Source organism: Sinohyriopsis cumingii, chromosome 15 (genome assembly GCF_028554795.1).
Source record: "Sinohyriopsis cumingii isolate HCF-2022 chromosome 15, ASM2855479v2, whole genome shotgun sequence".
Lineage (NCBI taxonomy): Eukaryota > Metazoa > Mollusca > Bivalvia > Unionida > Unionidae > Sinohyriopsis > Sinohyriopsis cumingii.
The window spans coordinates 66,513,550-66,536,584 of NC_142975.1; the positions used below are offsets into that span (position 1 = coordinate 66,513,550).

At 35.3% G+C, this 23,035-nt stretch overlaps 1 protein-coding gene across 3 annotated transcripts in view; it reads left to right on the forward strand.

The window, feature by feature from the left end:
- The window catches only part of LOC149781977 (uncharacterized), a 93,963-nt gene extending 72,472 nt beyond the window's left edge, over positions 1-21,491 (forward strand). For 2 of the 3 annotated variants that reach the window (XM_089936161.1, XM_089936160.1), the window contains 6 exons: positions 2,155-2,228; positions 5,481-5,679; positions 6,292-6,359; positions 10,573-10,668; positions 11,598-11,693; positions 15,973-21,491. In XM_089936161.1, coding sequence (XP_089792287.1) covers positions 2,155-2,228; positions 5,481-5,679; positions 6,292-6,359; positions 10,573-10,668; positions 11,598-11,693; positions 15,973-16,047 — 608 coding nt within the window. In that variant the 3' untranslated portion in view covers positions 16,048-21,491. Of the gene's footprint in view, positions 1-2,154; positions 2,229-5,480; positions 5,680-6,291; positions 6,360-10,572; positions 10,669-11,597; positions 11,694-15,741 lie in introns of all 3 variants that reach the window. The other variant, XM_089936162.1, reaches the window with a different exon arrangement.
- Positions 21,492-23,035: the final 1,544 nt, after the last annotated feature.

The window sequence follows — 23,035 nt, forward strand, 5'->3', positions numbered from 1 at the left end:
TAAACATGTTGCAAGATGTTGCAGTTTGAATATGTCACTGATTTGTTAAATCAATTTGGTCTTGTAGAACTGATCATCTTTTTACTGAGATCTTCACCTTGGATGACATCCTGACCAAAGCTGCTAGAAATATAATTGCTGTTCTATTCCTGTATAATTTGTGCCCCCCCCCCCCAATAAATGATGATTTAGGTGAATAAAGGGCACAAAATCACACTGACAAATATAGTAACTACTTTAATTATTATTTTTTTTTTAGGAATGATGAATTTATTTTACTTTTGTTCCTTATTAATCAAGCATAACAAACCTTGCATTTTTAAAACCCGTCTTCCTACCATATAATTTTAGCTGAGTATATCCATTTTCAGGGATCAATAAATTCCCATGTCCACTTATTTTTATAAATTGTGGGTAAGGAAGAGTGGATTGCTTGCATCTGCTCATTTTCTTCTGGCAGAATGATGCTGCTAAAAATCTATACCCTACCTCACATGTGGCTGTTAGCCTACCTCACATGTGGCCGTTAGCCTACCTCACATGTGGCCGTTAGCCTACCTCACATGCAGCTGTTATCTTACCTGGGACCGCTCCAGTGGCCTAGTGGTTAGAACATCCGCCTCGGATGCGGTTGGTCATGGGTTCGATTCCCAGCAGAGTCATACCAAAGACTTACAAAAGTGGTACTAACAGCCGCCTCGCTTAGCGCTCAGCATTAAGAGGTCAGTGTTAGGACTGGTTACCCTTATGTCAGGATAATGTGACTAGGTGGGACATCATGCTACATGTCTTTCGCATGATGCCCCAGTGCTAGACATCACTATAAACTGTCACATTGCAGACATCTTAGCGATATGACGGAAAAATTGTTAAAGCTGCATTTAAAAAAATCCAAATCCAGAAATCTCACCTGGTGTGTTGCTTTTGTCCTACATGATATATGGCTGTTATCCTACCTCACATGTGGCCATTATCCTTCATTGCCTATGACTGTTATGGCACACATGTCTTTTAAATGATGCCACAATTGCATTTTGGCTTATACATAGCTACACATATTTTTATGAGATCATCACACACGTGTTCATATTGTCTGTTATTTTTTTGTTGGTTCCAGATGTATCCCAGAGTTTTTGCCATAATTTCAAGTTTGCACATAATTTTTAAGTTCGATGTGAACCAAATACTATATGAACCTTACAAAGGTTCAGAAATGTTAAATAGATAATTTGTATTATCAGTGCTTTGGGGGTGCTCACCAGTTATTATGTACTTTTGAGAGAGTAATGTGTGTAAGGTGAAGTTGTTTGCATTTAAAACATGCACAATGGAGAGAATGTTGGCATACCTCTATGCTACATTAATGTAATGTGGATGATATTTCTTTAGATAATGTACTTTTGGAAAGTGTACATGATCTAAGCAAACTGCTAACTAAATTGACTGCTCCCTTGTGCTAAAAAATCGGCCTGAATTAGTCTAAAGTACACTATCCATAGCAGCTATTAAAATAGGGAAAATGAATTTTGCCAGACTAGACAATACCAGCTTCTGAAAATGCAATGAATGAATAAATATATAAAATGTAAAAAAGTTATTGGCTCTTTTTTTATACAATTTACCTCTGAAGTTCAGGAAGTGAAAATGACCAAGTAGAGCTAGCACTTTTTTGAAAGGTGCACATCTGGAGTAAGGCCAAGCTGTATGCTCTATATCCCACATTACACCCATCAATCATACACCAAAATAAAGGGCATTAAAAGTTCTTTGAATTTTACCTAAGATATACAAGGTCTTTCTTAAATAGCCAGTATAACCAGTATAAAATTTCTAACCCTATGCAAAATACGAAACTGTAGAGCGCCACCTTTAACCTCACCACTTTTTCTCCATTTTTTGTTTTAAACCAATAGTTTTCATCATGGTTATTTGAGGAAATGAATGAACCATGTTTACTGATGTATAATATGAAAGTCACACCCTTGGATAAATTATAATCCCGTAAAATAGAATTTTCCTATCCCACATTAATATGTATCATAGATTCTATTATTTCCTAAGCCAATAACACAAAGTTATTGTTGCATTAATGTCCTGGAAGACGAAAAACACTTTGAAAATCATTTAAACCTGATAATTATTTTTTTCCCGCAGAACCTGCTGCCGAAAGACCCAAAGAAGAGCTTCCCACCAATAATGATCATGCAGAAACTCCATTACGATTCCAGGTAGGCATAAATAATAGATGAATAGAAATACCATCCAAAGGTCAGAATTTTCTGCATATGATTCAGTCAAAAGTGTCAGCATTTCTCTTTGGGTATGATTGGTATATCTCACATGACTTTCTCACATGTGCAAACTGTATCAGTTGTAGAAATGAGAAAAAAGGTATTAAATTTCTGCTGGCTGGATCAATAGCCTCATCAGCATTGTAGAAATTATTTGTGAAAATTTATGCTGTTATTCAACACACTTGATACCACTTTTCAATGGAAAAAAAAATAGTTTTATTGGTTCATATATTTCGACCAGCCTTTTAGCACACAACAATTCTAGGTAGAATAAACCTGAGAAAATAATTGCATATTTCAATTAATAAACTTTCTTCCTTTTCAAAACTGCAGTTTTATGGACTAGACATGTACTCAGCATTTCAGCAATCCTGGGTCACTCTTTTGAGTGGTGCCCAGGGATCAAGAAAGTATAGTACACAGCAGAACATTGAAAGACAGAACATAAATTGTTGATGTAATCCATTTGGTGAAAACTGAAATAAACCAAAATGCATGATGCAGCAGGTGGACATTTAATTTGAAAAATGGATAAAATATCTGGTTGCATTTAAGAGTTCTTAAATTAGTGCTTTGTAAATCAGTGAAAAGTTAGTTTTACCCATTTTTATATGCCTGTCTCATGCCAGGTTTATTATGTGATACTGTTGTCCATACATCTGTTAACATTTGCTTTTTGTAACGTTGTGACAGTTGGAGATTTTCAGTCAACTTTGCCAAGTATTTATCATGACACAACAGTTTGTTGTCAACCATAGCCACACACCCTGCCTAAAGATCAAGGTCTCAGCAAGGAAAAATCTAATTCTGTGACTTGCATCTCTGACAACACATTTGAACCACTTGATTGTGTGTCAGGTACCATAGTCTTGCAGGACACTGAAGGTCAATGCAAAGGAAAATGTAATTTTTTGATTTGTATCCTTATGTGGAGCATCATTTTTGAACCACTGAAAATTATTGCGTGAAGATGGTGCATTGCATACCTCAGCCTCAGAGTTAGACTGTGACTCTGACTTCAACATTGTCCTGCATATAACTTTTGAACCAGTCAAAATACTGTAATGAACTTTAACCATTTATATACCATTACTAGACAGATCAAGGTCAAGGTCACAGCAAGTGAAGCTATAAGTCATGCTTCTATAGCTATAAGTATTAAACCATTGGAAGATATTTTAATGAAATTTTCTAATTATCTATATATTTTGGCAGTATCTTTGATATTAGTCATACCCAGTGCATCAAGGTCAAGGTCATGCCAAGCAATAATGTAAGTGGGTGGTCTGTTTTCTTATCCAGGCTGTTACTAGTTAATTCCTCTTGATGAAACTTTACCCATGTCTTCTTATTGTACATTAGCCATATCTCTACCTCAGAGGTCAAGGTCATTAGTGGGGAGAGGCCCTAAGATGAGTGAACCATTTGCGGTGCTCTTTGTACTTAAGGTCTTTTAACCCTACCCCTCATTAGTAAGATCAATAAGAGTTCAAAGTTTTGTCACAATCGTATTCTCTCATGAAACAAAAACTTTCATAAAATAGAATTTAAACAAATGTTACTCACAAAATAATAAAGACTTTATGATCTGACCTTATGTCTTACTGAGATGACCCTTAAATTGTGGATTTACAACAAAATACAAAAGTATGAATGTTGCCATAAAATCTGGCTATTGGTTTGCTTGGGTTTTGGTCTGAATTAGAGTTTTTTTATTAGATTCATTGGAGTTGGCTAGGGAACCAGACCAACTTTACATTGCCATATCACCGCTCCGGTGGCCTGGTGGTTAGAGCATCTGCCTAGGATGCGGGTGGTTGTGGGTTCGATCCCCAGCCGAGTCATACCAAAGACTTATAAAAATGGTACTAACAGCTGCCTCGCTAGGCGCTCAGCATAAGAGAGGTTAGTGTTTAAACTGGTCGGCCTGGTGTCAGGATAATGTGACTGGGTGGGACATCATGCTATATGTCTGTGGCATGATACCCCAGTGCTAGACATCACTTTAAACTGCCACACTGCAGACATCAGTATGGCTGGAAAATTGTTAAAGCTACGTTAAAAATCTAAGTCACACTCACATTACCATATCAGATGCTTTAATCTGCATGCGTTTTCAAGCAAAACACCTGCATAATCAAGCTTTTACATTTATGCTATGAAAGGGACAATCCTGCCTCAGAAAGGAATATTCAGATATTTGGTTTATGTTTGGAAAAAAATGCAAAAGGCAAGAATTACATTTTTTCTAATATCCAATTGAGTATTGCTAACATTGGGAGAGCTGATTGTCACTGGCATGTTTTTCAGGTTGACCATAGCAGTACATAATTACATTACACCTTACTGAAAATTAGTCAGACTTAAAGAAGACTATCAACTGATGTACTGATATGGTCTACATAGAACTGGCAGTTAAGAACAATATTGAGTTTGATACAAAGTCTTACCAAAGACTTATAAAGATGGCACTAGAAGCTGCCTTGCTTGGCACTCAGCATACAAGGCTGGTGTTAGGACTGGTTGGACATGTATAAGGATGAAGCGACTGGGTGGGACATGATGCCACATGTCTGCAGCATGATGCTTCAGTGCTAGACATCACTATAAACTGCCACACTGCAGTCATTGACTGAATTTTTTTTAAAGCTACATTAAAGATCAAACTCACACATACACATACACAGAATAATATATGGTACAGTTTAATTGATATCTAGTTAATGCACTTGATTTATTATTTTCAGAAAAATTTACTGGTGTTAAAATTTGATTTTTGCAACAGGAAAAATTATCAAAAATATAATCAAAAAATAATCTGTACAAAAAGACTGAAGCAACAGAAATATTGTCCTTATGGATCATACAGACTGAATACACATCACTTCCATCTCACCTATGTCTACACAGGTTCGGGTCTTGGGCTCTGCCATTGTGCGTATTTGGAAAAGCTTGCCAGTAGCTTCCCACGGGTTGGTGGTTTCTTGCTGGGTTTTCCTGGGTTGTTCCTCCACCAGTTATACTGGCCACCATGTTTAGCTTATCTTGTGCTTAAAAATGGCATTAAACTCACAACAACAACAACAACAAAATATTACAGACAATAACAAAGATTAATATGGATAACCTTGATTATTTTCATATATATCTTGTTCATGGGTTATCATACCAGATAAATATTTTCAGATGCCAAGCAAAAGGAAGATAAAATTGAAACTGAAAAACCAAGTTGCAGAAAATACAACAGAGACCACAACGAAAACAGAGGTATCAGTTGATGAAATGGAGCCAAAGAAAAAGAAGAAAGCAAATGATAATGCTGAGGAAGATGAAACAGGATTTGTTCCCTATGACTACACACAAGCAAAAGAGAAACTAGTTAAAGGTTTGTAGATAATTAAACCATCATGCATAAGGTATTAAAGATTTCCGTTTCACTATTAAATAATCATATTAAATAATTTTGTTTTGTTATGAAATAGAATCTAATTTCATGATTCTGTCTCACCATTAATTAGTCCCATTTCATGATTTTGTCTCACAGTTAATTACAGTCCTATTTAATGATTACTGGCTGTACTCCTAATGTATCATGATTGTGTATTATCAAAGAAAAATATTTTACGTAAAAATTGTTTTTTTCGAGTCTTTAACTTTTTAACTCAAACTGATGTTACCAGAAACACGTTACAATTAACATTTTTGAGGCATACATCAGTAAACAATGTCAAATACAGCATTTAGTCACTCAGCTAAAAAGTCTGTCATAGTTGGGTTAAATGCTCTTTGTAATCCTTTTATGTAGCCCCTTACCTTTTTTTTGGTAGACATTCCCTTTTTTTATTTTAAAACTATGGGAAGAAAATTATGTATCTTCATTATAGTCTCCTTATAAATTTTTAAGTTTTAAAGATTTAGGCTCTTTGAAATCAGCAAATTTTTATTTATAATAAATCTTGAAGTGATTAATTGGATGATTTTGTTTTATTTTTTGCAGCATCAAATGACAAGCCAGTTGTTTACTTTGATCCAATGAAAGAAATGAAGTCTAGAAAGGGCAAGAATGTAAATATCTTTGGATATTATTGCAAAATGAATCCTGTGTGTGTCTAGAGAGGCACAGACTTATAGAAAGAGAGCATGTATTAGAATTATGAGAGTGTGTGCATGTAGACTTGAAAGCAATTAGACCAAGCCCTGCAATGAATGTGGAGTGTTACCCCTACCTTTCCATCCTTCCATCTATCTGACACACTTTGATCAGTTGTTACATTTAGATCATTGAGGCCAGAGGGTCATGCAGCTGTATGCACATATACATCCAAGCCTTGAGATAAAGGAGGTCTGTAATCTGTGTGCCTTGTTTCTGTCTTTGGACAAGTTCTGTGTTTATTCCAGCTTAAAGTGCACAATTGGCTTGTGGGGTCATGCAACATTTCGTAAGAACAACACTCCCATTAATCATTGGTTATGTTGATTTGTAGCCTTTCGTGAAACTTTTTTTAAAGTCAGTTTGGTATTGAAGTCAGATATTGCAAAAGAAGGAATAGTATGGTATTAGTGTACCATAGAGTCATAGGGTAAATAGGAATCCTCATGTCTGTTCATCTATAGAGGAAAGAGTCAAGGGTATGTCGGAATCCTCATGTATGTCCATCTGTCCTATCCATTTACAGAAGACAGTCAGGGGCATAAGGAATCCTCATTTCTGTCCATCTGTCCTGTATATATAGAGGATAGAGTCATGGGGTATATATGAATCCTCATGTCTATCCATTTGTCCTGTCTATTGATAGAGGATAGAGTCATGGAGTATATAGGAATCCTCATTTCTGCCCATCTGTCCTATCTATATAGAGGATAGAGTCATTTGGTATATATGAATTCTCATATCTGTCCTGTCTGTATAGAGGATAGAGTCATGGGATATATAGGAACAGACATCTGTCCTCTCCGTCTCTTGAGGATAGAGTCAGGGATATATAGGAATTCTCATATGTGTTAGTCTGTTGTGTCTATTGATATAGGATAGAGTCAGTGTATATAGGATGGATTGTCATGAAACTTTGTACAGGTTGTGGTGATCACCTGAAGATACACACACAGACAGATCACTTTTCTTGCACAATATTTAGAATTATTGCTTATAATCTTGTGTTATCAATGAAACATGGTAAATGTTATGGATCACCATGGAACACGGTAAATGTTATGGATCATCATGAAACATGGTAAATGTTATATTTTCATCTGAAGATGTGCATACAACAAAAATCACTTTGCACCGTCAATTTTCTTGGAAATATTATCCTACTTGTCTGCAGCTGTATTCAGTGTATGACAGAATCTTGTGAATGCAACTGTTCTCAAAATTTCTACACATTATGGGCATCATCTGAAGATGCGCATTGCAACAAATCACTGTGCCCCAATGGTTTATTTTGGTTAGAGTTATTTCCCTTTCATACTTACTGGTATTACCCTTCATTGTCTTGCAGCTGAATTCAATGTATGATAAAAACTTGTGAGCACAACTAGTCATACAGATTTCAGTGGATGGTCATGGAACTTAGGAAATGGTATTGAGATCATTTGTTGAGGTGCTTATCAAGAAGTAACTTTGCTCCTGTGATTTTTAACTCTACTAAGCATAGGCCAGAAGAGCGTATTTGCTGGCCTGTTGTCTGTCTATCCATTTGTTTATTTAACTACTGCTCCTGAACTACTTTGAGGATTGCTATGAAACTACACACATTCATCCCATAATTAGTCCTAATAAAAATGGTGCCGCTTAGTTCATATGGCAACTACAATGGCCAGCTTGAAAATCTTGCTGTCTTTATTTCTTTTGAATGGACACACATATTGACATATGATTTTTACCAGAAGACTTCTTGTCATGTAAGGCTGGTCCCAAATAAAAATGGTACTGATCTGACTGCCAGTATGGCTGCCTGTGTGGCCATCTTGAAAATCTTAATATTGCTTCCCTGTATTGATTGATGGTCATATTTACATGGCATTTTCACCAAAAGACTTCTTATGATGTCTAGTTGGTTCAGGATGAAAATGATGCCAATCTAACATATAATAATGTCACGTTGATGGTCATCTTGATAATCTTGTTGCTGCATGTCCTTTGTCATATCGACTTAATATTTTCTCTGGAAGACTTTTTATGACATCTGGTTGGTCATAAATGAAAATGGTGCCAGTCTAACATTAAAAAAGGGCCATTTTGATGGTCACATGAAAATTTTGTTATCACAGTTTGTACCAGAATATGGTTTTCCCTAAAAGACTGTTCATGAAGTCTAGTTGATCCTAAATAAGTATATGTTAAACAATGTTAACCAACGGTCAACAGGAAGAAATTTCAAGACTAAATTTACAACTGTCGTTGGGACTAGAGAAAGAACGGAAAAGATATTTGTGACCTCTGAAAGCTTGAATATATAATGTATGTCTTTATTTACATCCTTTTAGAACTAATTTGGTTATAATTTGAGACATTTATAATTAGGACTTATGGAAGGGGATGTGGACACCAAAACAAGAAAGAGTTACTCCAGATAATCAGTTTATAACCTTAATAATCAATCCTCCAATTTTCCAATATACTGTTTTGATTGTTATACTACCCACCACAATAAAATGTTACAATAATACCCAGTAACAATACGGTTTTCAAATGATACTATGTTTGCTGGTTACAATACCATATTCAAATCTTATGTTGTTAATTAGTTACTGTATGATGTTCAGCTGCTATATCTTGAACTCTATTTACTTATGAAAATTAATATATGAAAGTATCACACTGAGAATGACTTAACCATACCAAAACCTAGTCACTTTGGCCTTGTTTTCATGCTTTTGCGACTTGTTTTTTTCACTGTTTGTTTGTTATGCCCTCTGTCTTTTAGACCCCTATTTCACCAACACACATGACAACTGGTATAAACTTAAAAACAGTAATATAATATTACAAAAACTTGGTCAGAGTGACCTAATTTTAATTCTTGAGTCACTGGGATTTTAGCCACATGTTCATTACAACCTCAATATCTTGGTCCCATTCTCACATAAACTTTTGAAAACTGGAATATGAATGCATCTCAAGGAGAGTAAGTCAGTCATACCAAAACTAGTTCACTATAATTTAATTTTCAAGCTTGAGTGACTGGTATTTTCTTGCATACTAGTCTGTATATTGTCATCTACTCCATGTGTGATGCTGTTCACAAGATGATTTATGTTTACAAATTCATACCAAGGTCAGATGTTCTTTTGTGTGTATATACCCAACAAGTGCCTACACAAAGAAGTATTAACCCTTTTGACACTACAGACCGGTAAAGTGGTCCAGGAACAATAATTCATTTGCATACTGTTTAGATACATTCGGACTTTAAAGTAGGTTCTTTACAAGAAATGGCAGTTTTCCGATCTATAAATGGAAATCTTCAAGTCGCCTAAGTACATCCAAAATGGCAGACTCATCTGACGATGAATCAGAGTTATCTGGGAACTGAATAATTGAAAATATTGGCAATTTTGATCTTGTAAAGATAAATCAAGAAAAGAGGGAATGTATACAATAAGAATGGTGTGATAGTGTTGGTGATAGTGATGACGATGAGGAATTTGAAGGTTTTGAACTCTCCGATGTGTATGAGACACCTTAATTTTGTGATTTGACAAAATCTCCATCGGAACATAATATTCACACATTTTTCAAACATGTAGGTCCAACACAAGTATTTGATGGCTCATATTTCTAATATTCAGGTAACTCAGTCATTTTTTTTGTTCTTTTCCTTTTGTTTCATTCTAAAATTATGATTTAATTGTGCCTTTTCAAACCTAGGGCATGTCTTGGCTACTGGGGAAAAATCAGTTTCTCTCATTGTGACAACAGTCCTGGGTTGTAGCAACACCAATTTTGGCAACAGCTTGCATATTTTTGGTGACTCGGTAGCAGTGTTACAAGCTTTGCTGCTCTCTCTCTCTCTCTTTCTCTCTCTCTCTCTCTCTCTCACCTCCCCATATCATCATTCAGTCATTATTTTACTTTGTTTACACTGTTGTGTTCAGAACCAGCCTTATGTTTAAACACTTTGTATGCAAGGGAAGGGCTAGAGCTAAGTGTTTAGAACTTACAACCCAACTACTTTAAAACCAAATGTTATGTGCATAAAATATTGTATGTTCAAAGAAAAAGTCCACATAAGTTTATATGAAAGGAAACTAAGGCTTTATTCTGTTATCTTTCCAGGTTTCCAGACCAAATTTTGGTGGAAAGAGAGGCAAAAAAAGTTACACTTTTGGAAAAGGAGAGAAAAAAGACAAAACACAGTGGCCTAAAACTTGTGTAATAAAGCGATTTTATTGAATGGATCCGAACTCTCTTAAACAATGACAAGAACCCACAATACACCGAACATCTATTATTTACATTGCAGCAGTGCATAGCAATCTTTTTAGAGAAAACATATTCTGTGATGCTTGCAAATGAATATTGAGTGCTGAATATCAAGCTTACTTAAATACACATTTTTTATTGAGTCTTTTGTCTAGCTTATCACAGTCCAATGTATCTAGACCAGTTCATATTCCCACAAATATATTTAGGTACAAGACCTAGAATAGTGCAGTGACAACAATCCTCTTTTCACTTCTGCAATCCATTCCTTGTAAAGACATTTATAAAGGTGGGGCCCTGGCTATGAGTGGTATAAAGCTGCCATCTCACCTCTGTCTGCATAGGTTCAGGTCTTGGGCTAAGCAAATGTGGGTATATGAGAAAGCTTGCCAATAACTTCCCATGGGTCAGAGGTTCTTGCTAAGGTTTTTCTGGTTTCTTTAGAGTTATAATGTCTGCCATTTGTAGCCTAGCATGCAAACCTAGGGCATGTCTTGGCTACTGGGGAAAAATCAGTTTCTCTCATTGTGACAACAGTCCTGGGTTGTAGCAACACCAATTTTGGCAACAGCTTGCATATTTTTGGTGACTCGGTAGCAGTGTTACAAGCTTTGCTGCTCTCTCTCTCTCTTTCTCTCTCCCCTCCCCATATCATCATTCAGTCATTATTTTACTTTGTTTACACTGTTGTGTTCAGAACCAGCCTTATGTTTAAACACTTTGTATGCAAGGGAAGGGCTAGAGCTAAGTGTTTAGAACTTACAACCCAACTACTTTAAAACCAAATGTTATGTGCATAAAATATTGTATGTTCAAAGAAAAAGTCCACATAAGTTTATATGAAAGGAAACTAAGGCTTTATTCTGTTATCTTTCCAGGTTTCCAGACCAAATTTTGGTGGAAAGAGAGGCAAAAGAAGTTACACTTTTGGAAAAGGAGAGAAAAAAGACAAAACACAATGGCCTAAAACTTGTGTAATAAAGCGATTTTATTGAATGGATCCGAACTCTCTTAAACAATGACAAGAACCCACAATACACCGAACATCTATTATTTACATTGCAGCAGTGCATAGCAATCTTTTTAGAAAAAAAATATTCTGTGATGCTTGCAAATGAATATTGAGTGCTGAATATCAAGCTTACTTAAATACACATTTTTTATTGAGTCTTTTGTCTAGCTTATCACAGTTCAATGTATCTAGACCAGTTCATATTCCCACAAATATATTTAGGTACAAGACCTAGAATAGTGCAGTGACAACAATCCTCTTTTCACTTCTGCAATCCATTCCTTGTAATGACATTTATAAAGGTGGGGCCCTGGCTATCAGAGTGGTATAAAGCTGTCATCTCACCTCTGTCTGCATAGGTTCAGGTCTTGGGCTAAGCAAATGTGGGTATATGAGAAAGCTTGCCAATAACTTCCCATGGGTCAGAGGTTCTTGCTAAGGTTTTTCTGGTTTCTTTAGAGTTATAATGTCTGCCATTTGTAGCCTAGCATGCAGAAAAAGGGTGATACACACAACAATAACAATAGTTGTAGAGGTACATGTTCAGTCCAGGAGGTTGGTAGCAACACAGAAATTTTAATATCGCTGTGCCACCTAGGGTCCTGAAATATTTTTAGATATTGGTTGCTGCCTTGGGTGCCATAAAGATACCAAGCTGTGCTCATAGTCATTTTAAATTCCAATACCTATTTATGTAACGGTAACAGTCATATGCTTACTGTAGATAACAGTACATGATAAACCTGACTGATGATAAAGAACCAGTCAGTTTAATACTATGCCTGAAACTTGCATTCAAGTAGCGTTACTTGTCATTATGAGATACTGACGTACACTAGGCTTGAAACCTGCATTCAAATTCAGATGCAACATTAATGTATATGCATATCAGAGATTGGTGATTTTGTATATTTTCTCAAGTTTCCTCCAGTAATGATGGCACCTCATTCCAGTGTTATGAAATGAAGTCATTATAATTGATGCAGATGCAAAAAATATTAAAGTTTAGGCCATGAAAGTTTGGGTTCATAATTTTATGAACTATTTGGACACCAGCATTAATAGACAAGGTGCCAGCTATGTGCATCAAGCTTTTCTAAGTCAACCCACCAATATAGCTTCAATATTTGTGTAAATTTGCATTCACAATTGACATCCGTCATCAATGTTAAGGTGAACAATGTCAGTCTTAATTGTGTCTCATTGATTTAAGTATTTTTCATTTCCTTATATTTCTAAAATCACTTCATGGATTTTCTTTACATGAAAATCACACAAAAATCATGAAGCTATTAAAGACAATTCATTCTGTAACTTGTTGGCAAAACCAAGGTCACACTTCAAAACCAAGGTCACACTTTTAATATCACTGCTTTGATTGTATTCTTGTCACACAGGCCCAGGTTTTTTTGTTCTAAAATAGTAATGAATTTCCTGAAAGAAGTCCAACCTGAGATTTCATTTTGTTCTCGAAGCAGACTGAAATAATTCATCCATTTAGCAGAACCAAGCGAATAAATTTGAAAATAAAAGCCTGTTCTGTTTCTATTCCTATATGCAGATAATATTTACTAAATGTATGGTATATGCACACTTTTATGTCGAGTCCAACTGCAAACAGCATAGACCCTGATCTGCCATTGTATAATGTGCCAGAAGCTTAGGATATGTGTTCTACTGATTACTCCTAACAGTGTGTACATTATGTGACAGCAGATCTCAGTCTGTGCTGTTTGTAGTAGACTTACAAGTATACATGTTAAATATGACTAACATATTGACTGCTCCAGTGGCATAGTGGTTAGAATGGCTACCTTGGAAGCAGGAGGTCATGGGTTCGAACCCCGTCTGAATCATACCAAAGACTTACAAAAATGATACTAACAGCTGCCTCACTAGGTACTCGGCATTAAGAGGTTAGTGTTAAGACTGGTTGGCTTGGTATCAGGATAATGTAACTGGGTGTGACATCATGCTGCAGATGTACTGCCACACTGCAGACATCTTAGCGATATAACTGAAACATTGTTAAAGCTACATTAAAAATGCTGATCACACACACACACTAACGTATTACCAAACAGCAAACCTTTGTGTTAAAAGAACTACCAACTGGAGGCAATTTGGTGAATGAATGTGATTCATAGGCTGAATTCTTAAATAAACAAGATCCCTATGGCAAAATTTTATGTATTATTAGTCATTTTTATTTACTGTAACCAAATAAAGGTGTCATCGGTTAGGTTTCAATAAAGATAGGATAATAATTTAGTTAATTTAATATAGATAAAATTATAAAAAAATACTTTTGAACTTTATTGCAGACCTGTTTACCCATCCGTATTTTACTGTATTTGTATGGGATAAAGTCCATCGGTACGGTCATATGGTCATTGATCTGAAAATACGATTTGAGGATGCATTTATTTATTAGTTTGTTTAATTAATTTTTAAATGGTTTTTACTCCATTTTGTTTTGTTTTATTGTCCCTTCAATCTGCGCCCGTGTCCGCAGTCTGCGCCACATCACTGATTTTAACATTTTCAACACTGGGTTGTTTAAACAAAGAAAATTGTTGCTGATAAGAAAGTTTCAGCATCAAACTCATGATGATAATGGAAAGTCTAAAAATAGAAAGCAGCATTTTCTACCAGTTTCTACCAGTCTATAATACTCTGGCCATGCCTTAAACCATCGTCTAAAGGAGAACTTAGACTTTTCCTGTGCACATGGTAGAAGGAAATAAGTTCACAACATGTGGAATCAGAAAATTACGCAAAATTGGAATCATTAGTGAAGGGAAATAGAAATATTTTGTCAGTGAGGAAGGGAAAGCAAGTCAGTGATCAACACATATCTCAAAGGCAAATAACACGTGCTGAGGCAGTTCTATGCGAGTTGATTGTAAATATGAATTTATCATTGAGCATAGCTGACAAGTTAACAGAAGCAATGAAAAATACATTCCCAAATTCCAAAATTGCACAAGGTATTTTTGAAGCAGTCCGTTACTGTAAATGTTAACAAATATGATACAAGATTGTATGAAATAAATGAGATTGCCTTCACCTATCTAGATGAACTTATTATTTTCTGAGAGGATGGGTGGTGGTAACAATTTCTATCATAATGTTTTGTATTAAGTCTTCCTTAACCATGTAAAATATAGAGATTTTGGCTTTATTTTAAATGTTATTGGATATGTATGAAGCTGAGAAAACAGATTTTCTAGAGAAAGTAACAGAAGTAAATAACAGAAAGAAGTTGGATGTGTGGTGGTATTCCTTTGTGGGTTTTTATCACTGTAATATAAACATGTTTAAGTCAATGGTCAATATCTGCAGATTCTGCCTAGAACACAGAGTTGCCTGAATATCAGCGTCTTTACAAACTAGGAATTATTTACAGAATGTTGTATCATCAGTATGTCATGCAGTACTACATAATGGTAATTATGGAGTATTTATAGTGTCTACTATTTGTGCCCTGTTTCACAGGTGATGTGTGCTGTGTTAAGATGCTAGAAACACTGAATGAAAATACTAACTGCCTTCTAAAAATACTGACAAGAAAATGTATGGGTAAACAGGTCTGTTATTGGATATTGATTGATTGCAAATACATTTGAAATTCAACCATTAATAAACAAGTGGAGTGTTTAAATAGATTTCTTTCTGAGACAGGGCACAGAGGATTACTTGTAGCTTTTATAGCATCTGCAAAGGAGTGTTGTTGTGAAATGCATAAACCTAATAGCTGTGAAGAATATGGCGTGAAAGGACAACGTTCATATGCTTGTGTATAGGACATTGTAGGTGTACCTCATAATGTATTATCTATTACTCTTTACTTAAATATAGTTTAAGAGAAAATCTGGGGTTTTTTTTATTCCTCTTTTTTTTAAATTCATTGTCAATCCTTTTAACCTGTTGGATTTCAATTTTATTACTTTTATACAATACATGTATTCTTTTAATGCTGAGCGAAACATATTTCCTTCTTTTCCTAGACTATCTGATGGATAAAGTCAGCTTGCCTGGGTCAGTGAGAATGAAGGAGTGATTTGCAACAAATAAAGTACATTGTGATCTTATAGGGAATAGAATGTGCCCTTAAAGTACTGATCATCAGTTTGGCATTATTTCATATCAGCACACAGTTTTACCAATGTAGTAATCAGTATTACCATATTTTTTTGATAATGCTTAATAATAAACTCACCACATACTTTCTTTTGCAGATTTATTTGGCTAGTCCTATACGTATCATGGGAGTTACAATCATTGGATCCGATCAGGGTCAATGCCCTTCATAAACTGGATGATTAGATTGCACTTTATTTGATGACAGATGGGGCTACATCCTTTACAACTGGATAATATAATGGCAGGTTGTCAGGGTCTGTACCATTTACAGCTGGATAATCTGTCAGAACATTATGTGATGGCAGATAAGGGGCTATATCCTTTACAACTGGATAATATGATGGCAGGTTGTCAGGGTCTGTACCATTTACAGCTGGATAATCTGTCAGTACATTATGTGATGGCAGATAAGGGGCTATATCCTTTACAACCGGATAATATGATGGCAGGTTGTCAGGGTCTGTACAATTTACAGCTGGATAATCTGTCAGTACATTATGTGATGATATAAAGGGCTATATCCTTTACAACTGGATAATCTGTCAGTATATTACCGTAATTCATGTATTTTTTCGTACCCTTTAATTTTTCATACATAATCCAGTTTTCATAATCATAATTATTTAAATGTATCATAATTTTTGTACATATCACGTATTTTTCGAAAAATCGAATAAAATTATCAGACATAAAATTTCTACTAAGAAGATTTACATTTGCAAAAAAAGATCGATAATACCGTACTGCCATTTTGTTTTTACAAAAATTAAAAATTAATTGGTGAGAACATACAATGATTTATGCATAAGCTATCTTATTGTCATTACAATATCTAATGGTATTTATTAACAAATGGACAAAGGACTTTACAGACCATGCCTTTAAAAAATATCGTTAAATAGTTCCCCTTATAAAGTCCACCACCATAACAAAATACCATGTGCATTTTAAAATGAGTTCAGAAGCCTTTTGAATAATAAAGAATAATTGACTTGGATATCTAAATTTCCATACACCATTGATCCTTTTATTCTGTTCTGTTCGTATGAGGTGAAAAGTAGCATTCTTCACATCTATTTACTCATACCCCTTCACCTCCCCCCAAAAATAAGTGTATGAATAATTATAGACTATCAGTATTCTTTTTTTTTTAATCACTTTATATCATTATCATATGGATTATTGCTTTAATGGTCAGAACTTTTATGGTTGGTCTTAAAGTAAGTAACAGAAAAGAGCAAAAACCAACAAGTTGTATAAAACTCACGAAATAATTTATTTTCATAGAATAGAAAGTGAAAATTTTAGAAGAACTGAAAGTATTGTGAGTTAAATTCCAAGTAGTCCAAAACGTTCTATCACAAGTGTAGAGCATTGAAGTTCCAATTCAGTTCCAGTAGTGTTCCAAATACATTCCAAAATTGAATGTGTTGATGTGCCTGTAGTCTGATGTGTGCTAATGTGCCAGTGGCCTGGCTTGTGGCAATGTGTTAATGGTCTTTTCACGTTTCACAATATTATATTCCAAAATGTTTTTGACTGTATTCACTATAATTCCAAATCTTTTAGTCCAAGAATATAATTGAGCACTTTGTAAATCCAGTAAATAATGTTTTGAATAAATAAATCCACCCAAACTAAAAGCTGAGAACAACAATAAGACTGATTCTCCTTCTGATGTTAAGACAAGACCTAGGTCGCAATTACAATTTTTTGAAAATTTTGTGTGTATGTATGTGTTTTGGGGGATTTTTACATAGCATGAACACGTTTGGTCATATCGCAATTTATATTGATATCTATCAATGGGGAAACATGCTGCAGATATGTAGCAGCGAGTCCCACCCAGTCATCTTATCCTCACGCCAGGCCGACAAGTCCTTGAACTAACCTCTTAATGTTGAGCACCAAGCGAGGCACCTGCAAGTACCATTTGTTATGACTCGACCGGGGTTCGAACCCGTGACCTCTCTCATCCAAGGCGGATGCTGTAATCAGGGGTAAATGTTTTATTTTTTTAAACTTTCTATGATCAGAATCATGACTTTTTCTTAACTCAAACTGAAGTAAACATGTTTACAGTTAATAATGACCATTTAATCTATAATCAGAGAGACATTGTAGCTATGCATTATGTTTACAAAACAATGTCACTGGTCAGGTAGACCATTGGCTTGATTTTGAACTAAAGTCATTTACAAAATACAGATATAAATAAGATATTATCATTTTTTTAAAAAGACCACACAAAAAACACTAGTACAAATTAAATATACACAATAGAAGGCAATTTCAGTACTTTACAAAAGTCCGATTCACTGGAGAGGAACTAACTTGTTTTTAAGCCATTTATAGGGCTTTCATGATTGAGGTGACATCACCGCACCTGGTGGCAAACAATATGATCTCGGTGAGGTTCAGTGATGGATAAAGCTTAATTTCATAAATTTGCCAATTGAGGGTATATTAGCTTTATTTCAGTCCATTTGAGAATTGAAAGATGTTATTAGTTTTGCTAGATTTTAGCAGATATTTCACCCGTCTTTGTATTTCTGCGATTCGGACTTCGTTCGAAATGACTGGTCACATGATCATTTTACATATGCATGAAATATATTTGAGATGTCAGACCTAATGTGCAGCACAGGACTGTTTGGCAAAAGTGACTGACAAATTCACAGGGCCGTGTTTATGGAGAACATTCTCCATAAATTTAGTTTAAGAAATAAATCTACTCTAACACAAAACATCAGGATAACAATCGGAGCGTTCTCTGCCATTTCCATAAAAAAAAGAAGCTAGAATGTGTCAGCCATAGAAATTTTATTCTTGGGAACGGACCAATCATGTGAAGAAAAGTACATCACTATGAAAAATAATGGTTTTTATTTCTTTAATAAAAGTTCAGAAGCTACGTCAGTTAACAATGTAATTTCATAGCCGAAAGTGTTTAATTGTTGTTTAGTTCAGGAAACGGCACATAGACTGCATACTTGTTCACCACACAAAAATCCCCCCCCCCCCCCCCCCGGAGAAATCAGTTCATCTTAAAAATTGAGTTATATAATTTAAAACCTTTCTCTGGCTCTGGGCCCTACATAGCGGAGATGTTGAAGACATTCATCTTTACAGACCACTCATATCTCCCCTCTGTCCGCGTGAGTTCAATTCTAAGCTTGGCCAACATCGGTATGTGAGAAAGCTTGCTAGTAGCTTCCCGTGGGTCAGTCGTCCTTGCTTTGATCTTCCCGGGTTCTTCCTCCATCTAATGTTCTGGCAGCCATGCATAACCTATATATCGCTGTAAAACAGCATTCAGGCCACAACAACAACAGAAAATAAATAAAATGCGAAACTTGCTCCGATTGATAAATTCATTCAGCAACAGTTAAAGCCTAAATGTGTTTCAGCACTACGTTTACACAATGGTCCGAAAATAGAATCAAATACAAAAGTATAAAATTTCCATCACGGACTCCCCTCAGGCAGAGGAAGTGTACCTTAAAAATCCACTAAACCCTGACTATTTTCTAATCATTAAGTCAACTCATTTTAAGTTAAAACTGATTCATATCTATTTATTCATCTGCAATATGTCCATTTTTCCATCAATTCACCACCAAAAAAAATCAACATGTGGTCTTTGAAAGTGAAATTTGCAAAACCTAGAAGCATGCTTTGCGTTCTATTCCCCAATGCCAGCACGTATCACGGGGGGGGGGGGGGGGGTTATACACCGTTTCTACTAAGCAGATCATATTTTGCACATTTTACCAGGATGTTGGGTAACTTAGCCCTTTCTCCCATATAAGGCTAATTTTGTCATTTTCAGCAAGGTAACATGAGGCTAAATCAGCGCTAGTGAAACCATATAACGCACTGAGAATGTTTTGTAATTTATGTATGTACATTTTGTAATGTATTTGTGTTTTGTAATTTATATGTGTATTTTGTGTAATGTATGTATGCACGTTTATAATTTATGTATAGGCCTATACGTTGTGTAATGTATGTATGTACGTTTAATTTATGTATGTATGTTTTGGTGGTATTCTCGTGAGATTCAGATGAATTTATTTCAGCTTACAGGTGCAATATTAACTTCAGCATACGACCGGGAAAGAAGGGGGTTGGGCTGTGTGGTATAAGGCGTACGTCTTAACCATCTCAGCTCTGTCTGTGAGTTACAGTCTCGGGCTCGGCCAGTGTGGTTATGAGAGAAAGTTGGCCAGTAGCTTCCTGTGGGTAGGTGTTTCTTCTCAGGATTTCCCGGGTTCTTTCCTCACCATATCATTAGACCAGCAAGTTGTTCTCCACCTTCTTTTTTTGTTTGTTTGTTTGACTGGCGGCGCCGCCAGTCAAACAAAAAAAAGAAGGTGGAGAACAACTTGCTGGTCTACCATATCATGTGCTGAAAAATGGCATTAAGCCCACAAACCACACCACATGTATGGCTGCTGATGATACATAAATGAATTGTAAATACGCTGCTACATATAAACAACCCAAAAGCCAATGTCCGCATACATCCAGAATGTAAATAAACTGTTATATATATATATATATATATATATATATATATATTATCAACAGTGAAAACATATTTACAGTATGCAGGCTTACGTGAGAGTTAACACCCTTTTTATCTGTTTTATATGAAAACAAATCATTGTCCAGCGAAATCAAGTTGGTTACTTATTCCTTATTCTTTATTCCCGATTCAGTAAGGAATAAGTAACCAGTTACTTATTCCCGATTCAACTATTTTCACATACATTTTAATACTTATTCCTTATTCACACGGGTTTTTAAAATTTTTTATTCATTATTCCCAATTCAGTGTGTAATTGGTTACCACGTAGTTAATGCAGATGAAAGCTTTTTGGGGCATGCGGTGGTGTAATTCTAACCTGATTGGAGAGTGCTATATGGTATCACGGTACCAATTGTTTTTCAATATACCTCAATGCTAATGTTTTGTGAAATAAATATACTTTCTGTCCTACTTGGGCATGCATGTCACACACTGTCATATAGAACAATGCTAAATTGTCAATTTGACAATGACATAACCAGGTACTCCATTGCATTTAAGAGAGATAACTCTACTGAAACTAGACAGGGGTAAGAGTTATCTAGTCACAACAAGCACATTTTCAGCCATGTGTACCATATTTTAAAAAAATCATAAAAAATACAAAATATGATCTAGATAGAAATTAACACAAACTCACATGTTGCCAAGAGGCTCAACATTTTTTTAAGCTAAACAGAAAGTACAACTCCTACATAATGCACCAATCACAGCTAGTGTTGTTCTTTAATTCTGAATACAATGTTCCATACACCTTAAGCTCCGCCCACCTGGACTTGCGCAATTGGTACCGTTATGCCTATAGCAAACCTTAATTTTTCCAATAATCTGTGAAATAGTTCGGGACTGTATAAGTAACAAATATACTTAGTCTCACTTGTGAAAAACAATTTGATGAGGTACTAGCCTATGTCTTATATGAATGTGTAAGGAAATGTCATTGAGCTGTTTGAACTATTGTTTTCATACTTTTGCTTCACCATCAAAATCATCTTTTGAAATAAAATGAATTCTTTCAACTATGAGTTTTATCTTATTCATATCAGCACTTATTGAACTTCATATAGGTGATATGGGATAAATCACATTATGTCATATTATGTAATAACTAGGTCAAAGGTCAATGTACCAAATAGTATGTACCTGTCCTACTTCAAAATGTACAATTCACCTAAAAGAAAGGAATTTATATTTGTTTGGTAGGTGCAGAACTTAACATCAGAGACCGGTGGACATGACCCAATCTTATTATAAAGTATAAGTTTTGACCACTTTACACTATCTGCAGATACAAGAGGTCACTAACCACCAGTCCTCACACAAAGGTCCACCTACCCATCCTCTTTGTAACACAAATAGTAAGCTTTCCTCCTTTGTAATGTGAATAAAATTGTTTCAATAAGCCAATCAGTCACCAGATATAGTAAATCACAGCTTATAAGTGGTTATGTTGGATTCGGGGGTGAAATTAGGGGAATAAAATACAGAAAAATGCCAAATATAAACACTACGTATAGCACATCAAATGGAGTTAAAAACAGGAGGAAAGAGTTTATCTAAAAGGGAGAGGTAGCTTATGATAAATGAATTAAAGGAGGCAAAATCAGCAATGCGAGAAATGAAAGTGAAAGTTTGATGACCTTACCTTGGACAAATATATGGGGCAGGGCCCAACAGGTCCAAGGACAGCCCAATGGCAACTGTGCTATCACATCCCTTACAGGTACCCAAATTTCAAGTGAAGTTGTGTTCATTTCCATCTAATATAAAAGGGTGAATAATTAGATACATATAAAGTATATTTCTTCTACATCAGAATTTAATAATAATTGGCATAAGAGAGAGGAACGTATCTCAGATCCAAGCAGAACATACCTTATCAGTTTTTAAACTTGTAAACTTTACAGTGAGAAATTATTAAATTGCTTCTACTTACATTTGCGTCAAGATTGAGGGCTAATATAATACTTCACAAATCTTCTCTTTATTTTCATAACCAGTCACTGAAAATGTGAGATTTTATTTCCTTGAAATGTTATGACTAGTGTAAGGGAGATAACTGACTGATATACATAAGGTGTGGTAACCTCTAATACAGTATCAATGTAATATAGATGAGTTCATCAAAAACCTGTATTAACTTCATTGCAATTAAATTATCTCAAAATACATTACTGATAAAGTGAGAACCTAACATTTAGACTCCTAAATTTCGAGAAATTTGCGACTAAATAAAGGAAGTCGAGCAGATCACATGCCGTAGGATTATATACATGTGAGCAATTAGTCCCCTCTTTATAAATCTTCACATGAGTCCTCCATGGATTATTTTATCTCTAGAAGATAGAGTCCACCGATGAAGAAAGTCCTGACGAATTTCGTGCAGACGAAACAGCAAAATAAGGGGCGCCATAGGGGTTACCGGCTATGAAAAACACGCAAATGTTAATAAACGGTATCAATAGTTTGTACTCGTGGAAACCTTACTTCGAGGATTTTGATTTCGATGCCGCTTATACTGTTTTGAAATAGGACCCCTATCTAACAGCAGAAAAAAGTTAAAG